This window comes from Schistocerca nitens, chromosome 4 (genome assembly GCF_023898315.1).
Source record: "Schistocerca nitens isolate TAMUIC-IGC-003100 chromosome 4, iqSchNite1.1, whole genome shotgun sequence".
NCBI lineage: Eukaryota > Metazoa > Arthropoda > Insecta > Orthoptera > Acrididae > Schistocerca > Schistocerca nitens.
Genome location: NC_064617.1, coordinates 209,492,324 through 209,510,980, shown reverse-complemented (window position 1 = coordinate 209,510,980; position 18,657 = coordinate 209,492,324). Strand labels below are relative to the sequence as shown.

General features: G+C 42.6%; 1 protein-coding gene across 1 annotated transcript in view; it reads right to left on the bottom strand.

The window, feature by feature from the left end:
* The window catches only part of LOC126251454 (uncharacterized), an 88,095-nt gene extending 69,724 nt beyond the window's left edge, over nt 1-18,371 (bottom strand). The window contains exon 1 of the mRNA XM_049951884.1: nt 18,226-18,371. Coding sequence (XP_049807841.1) covers nt 18,226-18,289 — 64 coding nt within the window. The 5' untranslated portion in view covers nt 18,290-18,371. The remainder of the gene's footprint in view (nt 1-18,225) is intronic.
* Between the last annotated feature and the right edge of the window lie 286 nt (nt 18,372-18,657).

Sequence of the window (18,657 nt, the reverse complement as noted above, 5' to 3'; positions counted from 1 at the left end):
CTGCCAGATCACCGTAGACATTCTGCAAGCGCCTATGAATATCTGAGATGCCCTGGTTTTCCGCCAAAAGAAACTCGATCACTGCCCGTTGTTTGCAGCGGACATCCGTTACAGACGCCATTTTAACAGCTCCGTACAGCGCTGCCACCTGTCGGAAGTCAATTAAACTATACGAGACGAAGCGGGAATGTTTGAAAATATTCCACAAGAAATTTCCGGTTTTTTCAACCAAAATTGGCCGAGAAAAAAAATGTGTTGCATTTCTTATTGAACTGCCCTCGTATCTCATTAATCGCTTTTCATATTGTCTTAGCCGGCCGAAGTGGCCGTGCGGTTAAAGGCGCTGCAGTCTGGAACCGCAAGACCGCTACGGTCGCAGGTTCGAATCCTGCCTCGGGCACGGATGTTTGTGATGTCCTTAGGTTAGTTAGGTTTAACTAGTTCTAAGTTCTAGGGGACTAATGACCTCAGCAGTTGAGTCCCATAGTGCTCAGAGCCAATTGAACCATATTGTCTTATTACAAATACCATTTTAGTTCTGTTAAGGTACTTATTAACAGGATAATTTGTATACCTTATTGGCACAGATAATAACCATGACCACTGCGGTAGTCCATTATTACTGCCCGTCATACTTTTCTAAACGAATATACCTTCCGAAACGGCAAACATATTTGTCATTGTTGCCAGCTACCCTTATCCCAACGACTACACTTTTCCAGGTACTGTCATTATTTACAACTGTAAAAATTCGAAAGTCTTTCACCGGTTCCTTGTTTACAATTAATGCCCAGCTGTTTGACACCGGGAAAATTGTTGTAGTACCACGGGTAAACTTAACACCAACTGACCCAAGCATGTCTTTGATCAGAAGACAATTGCTTACTAAAAGTGCATTTGCGATCGTTATAAACAGGATTGTGTTTGAAACTTCCTAGCAGATTAAAACTGTGTGCCGGACCGAGACTCGAACTCGGGACCTTTGTTTGTGTTTACCAAATCCCGTCTTTACTTAAGGGCAATTTTACATGCGTAGCCTTTTCAAGGAAAACTAAATCAACTAACATTTTTGCAGCCCTTAAAACAACGAGCAGCGCAGGGTAGCCGCGCGGTCTCAGCGTCTTGCCACGGTTCTGAAAATTATATCAGATAACATGTCATATCTAGTATAACCAACTGTTATTCCTCCAAGAACGCTAATGGAGTGTAATTAAAACAAGAGACACCCACAGAACCACGATAATATATGGATGTCAAACCCATCTGACATTTTATAATTAATATTTACCTGTAATATTAGAAATATTGTACAAGAATTATGTGCCATTTACTAACAGATAATCTGACGATGGCTGTGTGCCGAAATAGGCCTATTGTAACGAATAAAACGATCTGACTTAGCTGCGTTTGTGAAATCGTAATCACATAATTTACTTTTTTGTCAGTCGGTCCTACAATCGTAAGAAATGAAATGAAATGACAGTGTGCAACGAACGATGTCAGAGAACAGCTGTCTGAGCTTGAAGGATAGTGCAGGTGATGTCGTTGTGGTGGTGGGTGTTGGCAGCTGAGACAGGCTGCTCTTGTTGCATCTCTCTTGGGACTGGCTGATAGCATACCTTTGCCCGCGTGTGAGCCTCACCCCGCTACTTCCAACGCAGCTGTCAGCCTTAAAGTAATTTGTAGGGCTCTTCTTTCATTTTGAAAGTAGCTGACAAACGCAGCTTTGGCGGAATATTCATTTTTCTAATTTCCTGTTAGAAACAAAAACACAAATATGAGCTGTGTTTGGAGTGTAATATCCCGGACAGTTTTTGTAGGATTGACGCAGCTACTTTCTACAACACGATTTTGTAAGCGTGTCTATGACACCGTCTCTACATAGCCCTATGAATATCGATTGTTTTCGCCTACAGCCGGTTGCGTTTCGCAATTGAAAGCTGTAAAAAGCGCTGTAAGGGGTCTGGGATTTACTGATGTTGACTCGACTGTAGAGGACCACACGCCGCCGCCCTCTCCCCTGAGGGGGTGGGGGCGGGGGGCATTTTAACACTAAATTGGGGGAGGGGAGAGCTTTCTGAAAAGAAAACAATACGAATTCAGAAATTCATTAAACTGTGAAAGGAAAGCAAAACAAAATGCATTCTAAAATAATAAATTAAAATTCACATTTACACTGATATAATCCACTTATAAATAGGCCTCAATCAATACTGCACAATGAATTTAATGATTAACTTTTCAATACTGAATCAAAAATTAGTTTTGTACTTACTAGAGACTCTCTTGACCTGGCAAGCAGAGCAAAGATTTTCGAAGGAGGATTTAATGTTAGAAATAGATACTCTTGAGTTCTTTTTCCATGTTTAGCTGAGAGCTATACTTTGTCTGTAAAGCAGACAACGCAGAAAATTGGCAAAGATATGATTTCTAAAATGGTAACGGTACACGAAATGCTCTTGTTTTCAGTGCAGAAAACTCATCAATTCATCTCTGCCCAAAATCCAGTGATTTAAATTGCTAAATAGTCTTTTGATTTCCCTAATTGTTATGAAGTCTATGAAGACTTGTTCTTCGGCTGTTGCTCGCAGAGCAACAGAGGTACACTGATCCTGTTGTTAATGTACCGGATCGGTATTGCGAAATGGCAACAAACTTGCATATTCGGTTTGTAAGCTTTGTACCTTGTGACAATTACTGAACTATATGAAACAAAATCGTCGTAACTCCTGAACGGTTTGAGTTAGGACGTTCAAACTACACGGTAGGCCGCAAGGCGTGATGGGAATTAGTATTCGCGTACGCATTTGGTTTAGCGACGAAGCCCACTTTAGTTTGAATGAGTTCGTCAATAATCAAAATTGGCGCATTTGGGGGGCTGATATTCGCATTTCGCGATCGAGAAGTCTCTTCATCCTCAACGGGTGACTGTGTGGTGTGCAATGTTCACTCAGGGAATAATCGGTGCGACATTTCTTGATGGCACCGCGGCGACCGAACGGTACGTGAAGGTTTTGGAAGATAATTTCATCCCCATTATCCAAGGCGACCCTGATTCCGACAAGATGTGGTTCATGCAAGACGGAGCTCGACTCCATCAAAGCAGAAGAGTTTTTCATGTCCTTGAGGAGCACTCTGGGGACCGAATTCTTCCTCTGGTATGGGCCTCGATTGACCGCCATGTACTCCGAATCTGAACACATGCGACTCCTTTTTGTGGGGCTATATTAAAGACAACGTGTACAGCAATAACCCCAAAACCACTACTGGGCTGAAAACAGCCATTCAGGTCATCGACAGCATCGATGTTCCGACACTTCAGAGGGTCGTGCAGAATTTCGCTATTCGTCTGCGTCACATCCTCGCCAATAATGACAGGTATATTGAACATGTCATGACCTAAATACGAATATCTGTTGTGAGATTTACATGTTGAATAAAGTCTATCCAAGCCGTAGTTTGTAAATAATTTACGTTTTTTCATATAGTTCAATAATTAACACCCTGTATCCTTAGCGTCAAAATACTCAATATACATATTTTATTATGGCACGAGGAAAAGTGGGGGAGGGCGCAAGGTACGATGAAATTATGACTGAAAATTTGGTCGCGAATACTGAACGACTGAGAAACACTCTTCTATAGCACCACATTTCCAGACCATCAATCCGATGACGATCCGTCGTCTTCATTGTCTAAGTTTCTGCTGCATAGAATTCGGACGAGGGTGAGCATTGTCGTGGAGGTTTCCTTTCAGATGCGAGCAAGTTTTCTTGTGGAATGTCACGCAATCGAGAAGCGCCCTACGAATCTCACTGCAGTATCAGTATCAACAGACCCTAAAAACTCGAAGCGACTGTCGACCTCTTAGCCAGAAATTTTTGTGATGTCAGGTTTGTTGTCATTAGAGAGATCTACAACAGTCTTTGTGTTGTTGATTTCATACTCTCTGCTTCGTTCCAGACGTTCTTCTCTTGCAATTATCAGTGTCGTCTGCGTACCTGGGATTGATAATTTTTCTGCCACCAACAACGATGCCGTCATACTAGTCCTCAAGAAGCTCCCTCATATAAATTAATGAAATGATATGTGCGTTTGGTTAGGGCCTCCCGTAGGGTAGACCGGTCGCCTGCGATAAGTCTTTTTAGCTGACGCCTCTTCAACGACTTGCGTGTCGATGAGGATGAAATGATGATAAAGACAATACAACACTCGGTCCCCGAGCGGAGAAAATCTTCTACCGGGCCCCGCGAATGGCATTCTGCTGCGCTAACCCATTAGCTATGAGGGCGCACGTCTTTAACGTGCTCACTATATACAACTAACAATGATGGAGAGATAGGCAACCTTGTCTTGCGACGACAGTATTACAAAAGATGAACGAGGTGTTCCTGACTGTTATTGTCGCTGTGTTCGAAAAGAACAGTTGCCGGATCATCTACACATGCATTTCGGCGTACTCACCTCGATAAGGATAACCCACAGCTTTGATCATTTCATAATAACCATCGTATAATCTAGAAATTACGTACCGTCTCATTCTGAGAGTAGTTTTCATTAAACCATAACATGTAAGTCAGTTATCTTTCAGAATTATTAGAATTGGCATCTTGAGTGTCACAAACGGACTTTTCTTATCAGTTAGTGTTGAAATCTCTTGTCTGCTCATTATTTCACAGGGATTTTCTTGGAATACTGGGATAGAACGACGTGAAGTCCCGATTCCAGTGCTTTGGAGTATCTGCATCACGTGATTGGAATGACGTAAAAGTCACATGACTCATCGGTTCAGATTACAAGCTAACTTCAGAATTAGGGGAATTACAGGGCGTCTTATCTTTCGATGATGCTATCGCTGCAGTAGCATAACGATGTGTAAACATTCAAGTCTCGTTACCACCAGAACATCTGATGGGCGACACCGTTCAGGACGTTTCAGTTTATGCAAGCATCCGCTTAGAAATGGCGCTAATACTCTGGCCACCATAAAAGTAAACGAGAGAGAAAGCTGATCAGATTTATGCATCCAGGTGCTTCGGAAACAAAAGTGACTTTTTTAATTATTTTGGCTATATGAACACCACTTCGATTGACAACTATTTTAAAGAAACATTTCCAACTATTACTTTTGCAATAGCTACACCATTTGGTATTCGAGACGCGAACAATCTTCACTGATCTACATATGTCTTAACAAAGTAAGCAGCTGAATACTACAATAGCTTTCTATATAGTTCAGTTTTCTCCCCGTTTTGAGGTTATAATGGTAATAAGAGATTTCAACAACCACTTTCTTACACGAACGATGACGGTCGAGTTTATGCTTCTTCTGCGCGCCTACTTCAAGCATACTCTGACAGTTCAAGACTGTTCAGTAGCGTTTTGAGCGCTCTGTTCTGAACGCCGTTGCTAATGCGAGCATTAAACGTGATCGTAGCGAGTTGTTTCGTGGATTTATATTTCATTTGTTGCGAGTTGTTATCGCTGATGCTGGTGGTAAGTAATAAATTCTGTACAGGCAAGCGAGAGACGTAATTTGCAGGATATACGTACGCTTCTTTCAAGCGGAAAGCATGCCCATGTCGCTGCTGCTACGGTCGCAGGTTCGAATCCTGCCTCGGGCATGGATGTGTGTCATGTCCTTAGGTTAGGCTTAAGTAGTTTTAAGTTCTAGGGGACTGATGACCTCAGATGTTAAGTCCCATAGTGCTTAGAGCCATTTGAACCATGCCCATGCGCGTACCGCAACCGTCGCTTGGAATCGTCAACAGCGTCATCCCGCTTTGTGCCTCGATATGCGCGAAGCGCCATCGTTCGTGGATCGGACTATAACACCTTCCGCAGAGCATGGGCGTTTCACAAATCACATTATCGCATCAACAATGCCAGACGGAATCAGCAGCCAGCTGTACTCGCTGCACAGACGCGGAGTTTGTGTGTTCTGTCTAGTGATGTGGAGCTCGTGAATGAGTCGTTCAAATGAACGCTTCACTCCAGTGAAGTGTGAACTAACCACTCAATTTCAATGAACTGGTACTTCAAACTCTTCGCAGATAACACACTCCACACTTCCTTCAAGTTCACTCACTCTCTTCCCCTCTCCCTCATCCCATTACATCGGCGTTACGTCACTCATTCTCCCTTAACTTCAGTCCCCCCTCTACTGCCAGTCGACGAATCGCGCGACGTTTGTGGGAAACTATAGGTTTGCGATGGGTTGGGGAGGTGAGGGGCGATGGGAAGAAAACGTCAGCTGCTTCCTGCAGTGCTGACATCATTACCCGTGACTATTTGTGCAGTTCAGTTATACTTCGCGTCTACCGGTAGCCTACCGTTGGCAGCGCTTTCGGACAAATTAATATTACAGATACAAACGAAGAGGCTGGCTGTGTGAGCACGCACAGCCAACATGAAAATAAAAGTTTTGTTAATAACACTGAAAGAGGGATTTTACCTGAAATCGTATCAATTACTACAGGTGACAGTTTACGTTTTGAATTTGGAGGGTTATATTATTCTCAACAAAATAAAATCTACAGGAAAACTTCTGAATAATTACTTAACGTAGATATATAGACTTTGTGACAGTGGTAAACATACTCACTCTATTTTGAATTAAATTAAAAAAAAATGGTTCAAATGGCTCTGAGCACTATGGGACTCAACTGCTGAGGTCATTAGTCCCCCAGAACTTAGAACTAGTTAAACCTAACTAACCTAAGGACATCACAAACATCCATGCCCGAGGCAGGATTCGAACCTGTGACCGTAGCGGTCCTGCGGTTCCAGACTGCAGCGCCTTTAACCGCACGGCCTAAATTTTAAAAGGAACATGAAATTGGACTGCATTTTGTTGGTAGCCCTAGTTTTTCAGTCCATGAATACAACAAATAATGTTTCACTTGGCTGATAAAGACTTTTTTGGGCGTTTCATGAGAAAATGTCGAGCAAGATTAAATGTAATACCCTCTTTATATGTGACAGGCTTCTCTGTTTATCTTTCCTTTGTCCCCTTCGACCACGCTCTATTTAAGTTAGCTCAGACGCTGTAAGAGCGTAAAACGTTGCGTGCACGTTACTGCATAGTTGGCCATCTGTTGGTAAAATTATTAAGTATTACGAACCTTTATTGTACGAGCGAGGCGAAGCGAGCGTAGCCGCGGCTGAGCGGCGAACTGGGCAACTTCGCCAGGCTTCCGTACTTCACGAATGAACGCTTCACGGCAAAGAGTGAAATGAATGAAGTAGTTCACGGGAATCAACGAGTTCGACCCATCTCTAGTTCTGTCCCTGCCGACTACTTCTGATGCATCTGGAACGAGAAGACCTGTAGTTGAGTGCTTTAGCCCTCAAGAGGCCAAATGAGGAGCTGCTTGAATAAATAAGCAGCGATGTTGACACATTTTGCCGCCAAAGGGTCGTGAAGCCGACTCGACAAGTTCATCGAGATGGAAGTTCAAATATTTGGATGACGACGCAGACGCTGATCGAGCACTTATACTGAAGTGACAAAAGTGATGGGATAGCGATACGCAAATATACAAATGGCGGTAGTATCGCGCATACAAGGTAGAAAAGGGCATGCATTGAAGGAGCGGTCATATGTACTCATATGATTCATGTAAAACGGTTTCCGGCGTGGTTACGGCCGCACGACGGGAATTAACAGACTTTATACGCCGATTGGTAGTTGGAGCTAGACGCTTTGGACATTCTATTTCGGAAATCGTAAGGGAATTCAGTATTCGCAGATCCACAGTGTCAAGAGCGTGCCAAGAAAACTAAATTTCAGGCATTACCTCTCACCACATACAACACAGTGGCCGTCGACCTTCACTTAACGACCGAGATCAGCGGTGTTTGTGTAGAGTGGTCAGTGCTAACAGACAGGCAACATTGCGTTAAATAACCATAGAAATCAACGTGGTACGTACGACGGTGTTGACAGATGTGAAAATTACAGAACTATCAGTTTAATAAGTCACAGCTGCAAAATACTAACGCGAATTCTTTACAGACGAATGGAAAAACTGGTAGAAGCGGACCTCGGGGAAGATCAGTTTGGATTCCGTAGAAATGTTAGAACACGTGAGGCAATACTAACCTTACGACTTATCTTAGAAGAAAGATTAAGAAAAGGCAAACCTACGTTTCTAGCATTTGTAGACTTAGAGAAAGCTTTTGACAACGTTAACTGGAATACTCTCTTTCAAATTCTGAAGGTGGCAGGGGTAAAATACAGGGAGCGAAAGGCTATTTACAATTTGTACAGAAACCAGATGGCAGTTATAAGAGTCGAGGGGCATGAAAGGGAAGCAGTGGTTGGGAAAGGAGTGAGACAGGGTTGTAGCCTCTCCCCGATGTTATTCAATCTGTATATTGAGCAAGCAGTAAAGGAAACAAAAGAAAAATTCGGAGTAGGTATTAAAATTCATGGAGAAGAATTAAAAACTTTGAGGTTCGCCGATGACATTGTAATTCTGTCAGAGACAGCATGGACAGAATGGACAGTGTCTTGAAAGGAGGATATAAGATGAACATCAACAAAAGCAAAACGAGGATAATGGAATGTAGTCAAATTAAATCGGGTGATGCTGAGGGGATTAGATTAGGAAATGAGACACTTAAAGTAGTAAAGGAGTTTTGCTATTTAGGGAGTAAAATAACTGATGATGGTCGAAGTAGAGAGGATATAAAATGTAGACTGGCAATGGCACGGAAATCGTTTCTGAAGAAGAGAAATTTGTTAACATCGAGTATAGATTTAAGTGTCAGGAAGTCGTTTCTGTAAGTATTTGTATGGAGTGTAGCCATGTATGGAAGGGAAACATGGACGATAACTAGTTTGGACAAGAAGAGAATAGAAGCTTTCGAAATGTGGTGCTACAGAAGAATGCTGAAGATAAGGTGGGTAGATCACGTAACTAATGAGGAGGTATTGAATAGGATTGGGGAGAAGAGAAGTTTGTGGCACAACTTGACTAGAAGAAGGGATCGGTTGGTAGGAGATGTTTTGAGCCATCAAGGGATCACAAATTTAGCATTGGAGGGCAGCGTGGAGGGTAAAAATCGTAGAGGGAGACCAAGAGATGAATACACTAAGCAGATTCAGAAGGATGTAGGTTGTAGTAGGTACTGGGAGATGAAGAAGCTTGCACAGGATAGAGTAGCATGGAGAGCTGTATCAAACCAGTCTCAGGACTGAAGACCACAACAACAACAACAACAACAACAACAACGTACGACGGACATATCCGTTAGTACAGTGCGGCGAAATTCGGCGTTAATGTCCTATGGTAGCAGACGACCGACGCGAGTGCCTTTATTAACATCACGACATCGCCTGCAGCGCCTCTTTTAGGCTCGTGACCTTATCGGTTGGACCCTAGAGTACTAGAAAACCGTGGCCTGGTAATATGAGTCCCCAATTCAGTTGTTAAGAGTTGGTGGTAGCAATGAAAAGATCAGTGACTTGAAGTGGTTGTGTTCGGCTACTTGGACACCATATGCAGCCTTCATGGACTTCATGTTCCCAAATAATGACGTCATGGAGCCGGGCCACAATTGTTCGCGATTGGTTTGAAGAATATTCTGGACAATTTGAGCGCATGCTTTGGCCACCCAGGTAACCCGACATGAATCCCATGGAACATCTGTGGGACGTAATCGAGAGGTTAGTTCCTGCGCGAGATCTGGCACCGGCAACTGTTTCGAAATTATGAACAGTTATAGAGGCAGCGTGGCTTAATATTTCTGCAGGGGAAGAGACCCATTACTGTTGGATTACAATGTTAGTGATAACTTTATGTTTTCTTATTTTAGAATCTCGCAATTAAAGTTAGTGTGTTTTGTCGCAAAATTACGTTCTACGTTACTTTCCTTGGGAACAGAGACACTACTGTTACACAATAAACACACGGGTTTCCTTTAAATTCGACAAAGTAATACTGCTGCTCCCAGTCACTGTTAAAACTGCAAGTTCTTTGTCATTTAGCCATACTTCATTAAAAATAATCGATCACGTACAAGGCACGTAACTGAACCTACAGTCATAAGCTCTCAAGTTTTACTGGACAGTTAGAAAGAAACTAACAGTACAAACAACAATGTTCAAAAACATCGAACTTATTGTCTGCGGTAAAGTATTGTTGAGATTAAAGTGATTCTATACAGTTTTGAACAGCTGAGTCTAGTTTCGTTCTGAAATCTGATTTTATATTAAGAGTCAGCTTCGCTCCAGACCCTACCGTCCAACATAACTAACTTCTCTGGTTTCGGCTTCTGAGAAAGAACGGGCAGCCATTCCTCCACAGTAGAGATGGGCAAACTGAAACACGTAACTGTTTCGAAACAAATGAAACAGTACAATGTAATGTTTCGATACGCTGTTTCGAAACAGTGAAACAATTTGTGTTTTGTAATCTAATAAACCTACACATTTTATCACCTTGAATGTCTACTGTGTAAGTATGTCCATATAAACACAAATGAGGTGCGAGAGCACTAATCATGTAGCAGAAAGTATGAAACTATCACTTAGGCGTCTTGGCAGTTTCGTATTTCCTGCAGCAAATGCACTGCTTTCGTGTCGTGTGACTTTCATACTTTTCAATTGGCTGAGGGCAGCCATAGCTGAAGACAGAAGAACCACCACGAACGGAACTGGAGGTGGGAGCAAACTGCAGAAACAACGGATATGCTACTGGGGTTCCCACATTCCATTAGTATGGGTAATATACCCATCCTGCTTCTTTCCATGCACACAAAGGGAATCATTGAGGATAATAGGCACAGTCACTATAGACTCACAAATAACGCCAAATAATTCGAATAAATAACAAAATATAACAAAAAAATTTTGTCTTTCAAGGTGTTTCGAACCGTTACTATACATTCACCATGCTTCCTAGTCCTTCCCGTTCACCATTACACTATCAGTGATATGTCAAACAGATGCTTGCAATTATACCTACATCAAATTTATGTATATGTCTAATAACTGTCACTCTACGCCTTTTTTATTCAAAATGTTGCAGGCTTACTTGCGTTTCTTAATATGATTACAGTACATGAACAGAGAAGAATATGTTATAAAAAATTGTAATTTAACTGAATGATTTTCACATATTTATTATTTTGAATGTGAATAGTATGCGTTGTTTTATTGTTTAGTTAGTGTTTATAAAGCAGATGTTACGCCATTTCGGAATAGGATAGTCAGCTAGAAACGAAGCTTTAGCTAGAAACGAAGCTTTATTTTCGGACATCTTAAGCTTCATGCTATTGCTTGTCAAAAAGATTTCGACACTCTTGAAAGTGTTTCACGAAGTGTTATGCTGTGTTTCAGTACCTGTGCCGAGCCCGAATCTCGTCCGACACAGAGCGGAATGAAACATCACTGTTTCGATACAATCAGTCCGTTCCAAGCACAGGTGGACTGAAACAGCCTTATTTTGAAACAACGATACAGTTTCTGTGTCTGGCTCGAGATCGAGACAAGGGCGGAATGAAACACCGCTGTTTCGAAACAGTGAACCACAGCCGTTCCGAAACACTGAAACAGTTCCACGTATCGATACACTGTATCGAAACATAGAAACAGTGGCCAAGTCTACTCCACAGACATTCAGACACTTCACTGAAAGTGTCCCCAACAGTTGAAGCCGTTATAAAGGCGAAAGATGGACACACCCCATATCAATGTCCATTGAATGTGTCCGGATACTTTTGATCAGACAATGTAAGTTACCTGTCTGAAGGCGAAACGTCCTCTACTTAACATTATGGATAAAATAATATATGGTCCACATTAGCATTGTGTTACCGTGTGAAAGTTGCATGCCGTGATTCTGATACCTTATTCATCTTTATTTTACACGAAAATTCTATTTTTCGAGTTAATGGAGCTCATTTGTTTTTGATACGTCTTTATTGACATCCCAGAGGCTTTAGTTAATTAGTACTCTTTGCTGTATCCTTCCTGTCAATTGTTGGACAGGATATGGAGTCAGAAAGGAAAGAGGATTAACCTGTGACAAAAATTTAGCCGACCCGTGAAGCGTATTCTAGGCAGTTCAATTAGTGGTCCACTAGTTGCAGAATGGAGGAATTTGTGTTAGAATCTAAATCCGCCACAATGTTGTCACAAATGAATGCGCAAAGTTAACCCTAGCAATAACAAAGCATTTTCCATAACGCCCAATACAAAGGGGGGTGGGGGGGGGGGGAGTGCTGAGCGGTACTTTGTGCCCACCACCAAAAAAACCTAAAAAATCATATTTCGTTAAATGTGTTTAACTTTTATTAACAAGAGACTTTTTAAATAAGTACTTAAGTGTAAGTGGGGTACAGAATCTGAAAGTATCTTTAAGCACGAGCCAACGTATTTTACGCAGTGTTTAAACCAAGTGCATGGGTACTTTATGACCACCACAAAAAATTTAAAAACTATATAAATTTCGGTGGTTTTCGTTCTCAACATACAGTTTAAAATTCCGTAGATGTGTAAGAAGGGAGCTAAACCTGAAAATATGAATATGACATTTGTTGCAGAAAGTCAGTTACTACTAGACTTAAATTTTTGGGTTAAGTTTTACTGAAAAATTTAAAACATTTACGCAATTTGATATACGAAATCAATATAAACAATTTTTTCAAGATTTTAAAATATAAAGTACGAGACTAGATTACCAACCCTGGCCGTTGCAGTGGAAGCACCAAAAGAACCGCCAACACTTTAATTACATTTCCAGTATGTCTCCAACATTCGATTGATTTATTTAAACGTAACGAAACTGCAAAAGTTGAAGCAGGTTACGAAGAGTGAGAATGTCAATTAACACACAAAAAATGAATTATATACCAGTCAGAGACAGAAGTGTAGAAGACCTATACATTGAACTGATAAAAAAACTAAGATACTGGAGAGTATTGTAAGGTATCTGAGCAGTTTGTTTCAGACAGGCGTGTACCAAGCATGGCAGGTGTCTCGAGTTAACAGATTTCGAACGTAGCGTGATAATCGGTACAAGACGCATACGTCATCGCATTTCGAAGATCACTCACGAAATATGGTTCTCGAAGGCAGCACTGTCTAGTGTGAATCTTCTTCTTCCACTTGTTCTTAGTCTGTTCCTGTTTCTCTAAGGGGCCAGCATTGTTATATGGCCGACAAATCATTGAACCCATTCACACGAGGCTACCGAGAAGCGCTTCCCTGCAACTCACGGAGTGTTCACACGGCACTGGGCGGCGTAGCGCTACCGCAAGGAACAGCGGCTACTTTTGTCGTCGCGCTATGCCGCTTTGATCTGCCGCGTCTCAGTGCTTCGGTTCCGTCATGGAGCCTGATCAGCAGGTTGCCTCTATTTTACTTCTCATATTGAACGAGAAAATGAAAAAGCGGTCATTTAAGAGAAAATCCTGGGTGCCACCATTTCTCGAAAGAAGAACTGTTCAAGGTTTATTAGAAAGGCATCCAATTTACCCAATTCTGTTGCGGGTACAAATGGTAAACGTATATTCGTCATCAAGACAGTTGACTGTGGGTCGCTTTAGTAAACCATAAACATTTTCTCGATATTGTTATTCGCCATATGGGATTCCCACCACAACTCATGTTCACTGACGTTGAAGCAACAGGAGATCGCGCCTGATTGATCTGTGTTCAAGATCTGATAGCTTCTGAAGAAATTAGCTGACAATGAAACTAAATTTCCTCAAAGCAGCCACTTATGTGACGGCTGTCATTTCTTTCCTCTTGGTGATTAACCTTTCGGTTTGTCATCTTTCTTGCTGCGTTTATACAGCGACAATTTCCTTTTAAGGAATTTTCAGGCACAGACTCTGCAGGGCTGGAAGACAAGTTGAATACAGAATACAGAAATTTTGATCGGCCTTCGAATGTATCTAGAATTTGCTGATGATATCACAAAACCTTGTGTGTTGCACAGTTTTGTTCGTGATCGAGACGTACAGATCTGAGGACACTTTGCGTACCTGTATGTTACGTGACATGTCAACAGACCCAACAAAATCAAATGGCTCTGAGCACTATGGGACTTCCGTGGTCATCAGTCACCTAGAACTTAGAACTACTTAAACCTAAGGACATCACACACATCCATGCCCGAGGCAGGATTCGAACCTGCGACTGTAGCGGTCGCGCAGTTCCAGAATGTAGCGCCTGGAACCGCTCGGCCACTTCGGCCGGCCAACAGATCTAACACAAGCGTAAAGAAATGTGCGTAACATTCGTGAATGGACGTCTATTCCGAAGAACGTTTGCGTTCGTCATCGGGTGAAAATTTTAATTTCAGTCTTCTGTATTGATTTCCCTCTCTGGCAAATAGTGGTAGTATGACATACACGGCTGTACTACCAAATAACATTGACAAGGGAACCTCCCCATCGCACCCCCCTCAGATTTAGTTATAACTTGGCACAGTGGATAGGCCTTGAAAAACTGAACACAGATCAATCGAGAAAACAGGAAGAAATTGTGTGGAACTATGAAAAAAATTAGTAAAATATACAAACTGAGTAGTCCATGCTGAGATAGGCAACGTCAAGGACAGTGGAAGTCAAGGAGCGCCGTGGTCCCGTGGTTAGCGTGAGTAGCTGCGGACCGAGAGGTCCTTGGTTCAAGTCTTCCGTCGACTTATAATTTTACTTTCTTTATTTTCGCAAAGTTATGATCTGTCCGTTCGTTCATTGACGTCTCTGTTCACTGTAATAAGTTTAGTGTCTGTGTTTTGCGACCGCACCGCAAAACCGTGCGATTAGTAGACGAAAGGACGAGCCTCTCCAATGGGAACAGAAAACATTTGATCGCAAGGTCATAGGTGAACCGATTCCTCCACAGGAAAATACGTCTGATATATTCTATACGACACTGGTGACGGCATGTGCGTCACATGACAGGAATATGTTTTCGACCCACCTAACTTGTACACTTGGCGAATGGGTAAAAAGATTTTTCTACCTTGCGCGATTTAGGTTTTCTTGTGGATGTGATAATCACTCCCAAAAAAGCTATGAAAACAAGAGTCTGACACAAACTGAAAATAAAAAATTAAAATTGTCACTTGGTGGAAGACTCGAACCGAGGACCTCTCGTTCCGCAGCTGCTCACGCTAACCACGGGACCACAGAGCTACTAAACTCGTATTGGCCTTGATGTTGCTTATCTATCACGTGGACTACTCAGTTTGTATATTTTGCTTATTTTTTCATAGTTCCACACAACTTCTTCCTGTTTTCTCGATTGATCTGTGTTCAGTTTTTCAAGGCCTTTCCACTGTGCCAACTTATAACTAAATCTGAGGGGGGTGCGATGGGGAGGTTCCCTTGTGAGCAGCAATCCCAGTACTTCACGAGGCGACTGTTGACAAACGGCTGCTTGGCCGATCAACAGCACTACCGAATTGATGTATTGAGGCCGCTGATCTGAAGCAAGATTCCGCCAGCCGTCTGAAAGTGCCCATTTAAATCAATGCTTGCCAGCGGAAGCGCCGCTGGGAGGTTTTACTTTGTGGCTCCGTGAGAAGGCGGCCTAGGTGGTTGGTGGCTGGTTGTTCTTTCTGATGTCACCACTCTCCTCTCCCCAATCCATCCCGGGATTGTCTGCGTGTACTGAAAACCTCATGCTGAAGCGTGAGAACGTTTTCTGAATGATTTTGTAACTTGTGTTTGATGTGAAAGGTGGGTACCAGCATTTTAGTTGGATGTGCGAAACCACCTAAAAGCCATATCCAAGCTAGCAGGCTGCACCAGCTATTATCGCTAGTTCGATCCGGGGCACGTTCGTCTCCCCGAATCTCGCAAATTGCGCGTTAACGCGTTCGGCTATCCAGGCATGGTGGAGTAATGTTCAATATCGTACAAATAATGTTTCCTACTTGGGTGAACTACAGCACAGGACGACTGCAAGTGTTGACATCACGTAGCCACGGCTGAGGCATACCGGCGATAGACACTCAACGAATTATATATCAAGGCCGATTTGACTGTGCGGCAACCTGGGTTGTAGGAGGCAAATGCAGCGCATAGAGTGCACGGTAGTCGACTATGAGCATCACACACACTGCCTTTTAACGACATTCGGCCGATCAGTGGATGGTACCGTTGATTTATGAACATGAACAGACCGAGTTTATCATTATTAACAGCAATAACGTATATATTGTAAATCAAGCAATGCACAAGAATAGAAGAAGGATACGAAGGAACTAGCACAGAAAAAAAAACGAAAAAAGTAATCACATTGTTCTACGATAACATTAAAAACAAGGAGATCAAATACCTTCAAGCAGAACAACGTTGAAATATTTTTACAGCCGAACATTTTAATGGTACAGAACAAGAAGTGGAAGTATGAGGACAGTATGAAGACCAGGTGTATACAGTGCACAATGTTCAACGGAAGATATATTGGACAAACAGTGAAGGCGTTCTCGGCTAGATAAAGGGGACGTACGGTCAACTCCAGGCTATGTACTTACTGCAGGTCAGAACAGTTAATCACGTATACACAAGTGAGCAAATGTTAAAGGGAATGGAATCATTTGCCATATACGGTCAGGTATAAACACACACTAAAACATTGGGTCAATATCTACTTTACTAAATCTAAGAACTAGATTATTGCTAGTGTTTTTGTGTTGCCAGTGTCTTCATGAGACACAGATCTTATATGCCCCCCTACATTAATATCTAAATGTTTTTAAGTGGGATCCTACTTATCGAGCGCTAGTCGAGCATCTGTCTCCGTTTTGTAGCACTTTTCTACACTGTTAGAGAAATACTTGTAAATTTTTCTCTTTGAATGGAAATGAAAAAAATTTGACGTACTGGACACAGTCGAAATAACTATCCACGAAACTAAGGACAGATATGTGCTGAACATGTTAGCAGTATAGAGAAATACTAGATATCTGGAACGGTTTTACAGGCCTTTTTTGTAAACGCGAAGACAAAACAATGGTATTTTCGGATTTCACAGATGTAACAGATAACGGGAGTAATCGGAAGAACTGCAAGCTGTGTAGTAGTATCTCTGGAATTAGACAAAGCGCAAGTGACCACTTCAGCAACATTTGATTTGTGCTCAGTCGGCCAACACGGTGGCGCACTGCTTCTGCTAGACGCTTCGTGTTGGCACCAGGGGGTTTTAGCATCATGTGCAGGTGATGAGGTTGACGTAAACAGATGCGCAAGCGTCAGTTGTGATGAGACTGGCAAATGGGACAGAAGTACACTATTACATAGTAACAGTAATTGTAATTCTATCAGAGACAGCAAAGGACCTGGAAGAGCAGCTGAACGGAATGGACAGTGTCTTGAAAGGAGGATATAAGATGAACACCAACAAAAGCAAAACGAGGATAATGAAATGTAGTAGAATTAAATCCGGTGAGGCTCCGGGGATTAGGAAATAAGACGCTTAAAGTAGTAAATGAGTTTTGCTATTTCGGGAGCAAAATAACTGATGATGGTCGAAGTAGAGAGGATATAAAATATAGACTAGCAATGGCAAGGAAAGCATTTCTGAAGAAGAGGAATTTGTTAACATCGAGTATAGATTTAAGTTTCAGGAAGTCGTTTCTGAAAGTATTTGTATCGAGTGTAGCCATGTATGGAAGTGGAACGTGGACGATAAATAGTTTAGACAAAAAGAGAATAGAAGCTTTCCAAATGTGGTTCTACAGAAGAATGCTGAAGATTAGATGGGTCGATCACATAACTAATGAGGACGTACTGAATAGAATTGGGGAGAAGAGGAGTTTGTGGCACAACGTGACCAGAAGAAGGGATCGGTTGGTAGGACATGTTCTGAGGCATCAAGGGATCACCAATTTAGTATTGAAGGGAGCGTGGAGGGTGAAAATCGTAGATGAATACACTAAACAGATTCAGAAGGATGTAGGTTGCAATAGGTACTGGGAGATGAAGAGGCTTGCACAGGATAGAGCAGCATGGAGAGCTGCATCAAACCAGTCTCTGGACTGAAGACCACAACAACAACAACAACAACAACATAGTAAACAGAAAAGTTTTTGTCCAACACATGTTGTGTTACTACGGCTACTATGCGTGTTTCACTAGTGTTTGTGACATGTATAGAACACTGTCAGAGCGGCGGCGAGAGCGTTGACCCTCACATCGCGTTTACTGTGTTCGGTGAACATTACTTAGGTGTGCTGAAAGTTAGTAAACGCAGCTTACCATTACGCTGGGCGTGGGCGAAGTACGTGAAGCACAGTGACAGCAAACAGGTGACAGCGCGCATATCGCTGGTTGGTCTGGCAGCCAGTAGAGCGAGACGGAGATATGCTCATGCGAGAGAGTACGACGCGACCGTGGCGCCGGCAGCTCTGCTAATGCCGCCCGCGTCTTTTCGGCGGGAACCTTTCCGTTCCCCCTCCCCGCCCGACCCTCGCAGACTACTCATGACTCGATCTCTCGCGAGAGCTGGTCTCGCCTCTCATTTTGCGAGAGCCTGCCTGGCTGAACAGATGTGTAGTTGGCTGGCAAAATGAGCACTCCTCGCACCAGAAACAGTGGGCGCAAGGTCCGTTTTCGTTTGACATGTTCCCTGATCAATACCGCGCGATATGCGATGATGAAGGTGCGGCGGCGCGGTTCCTCCAGCACGTA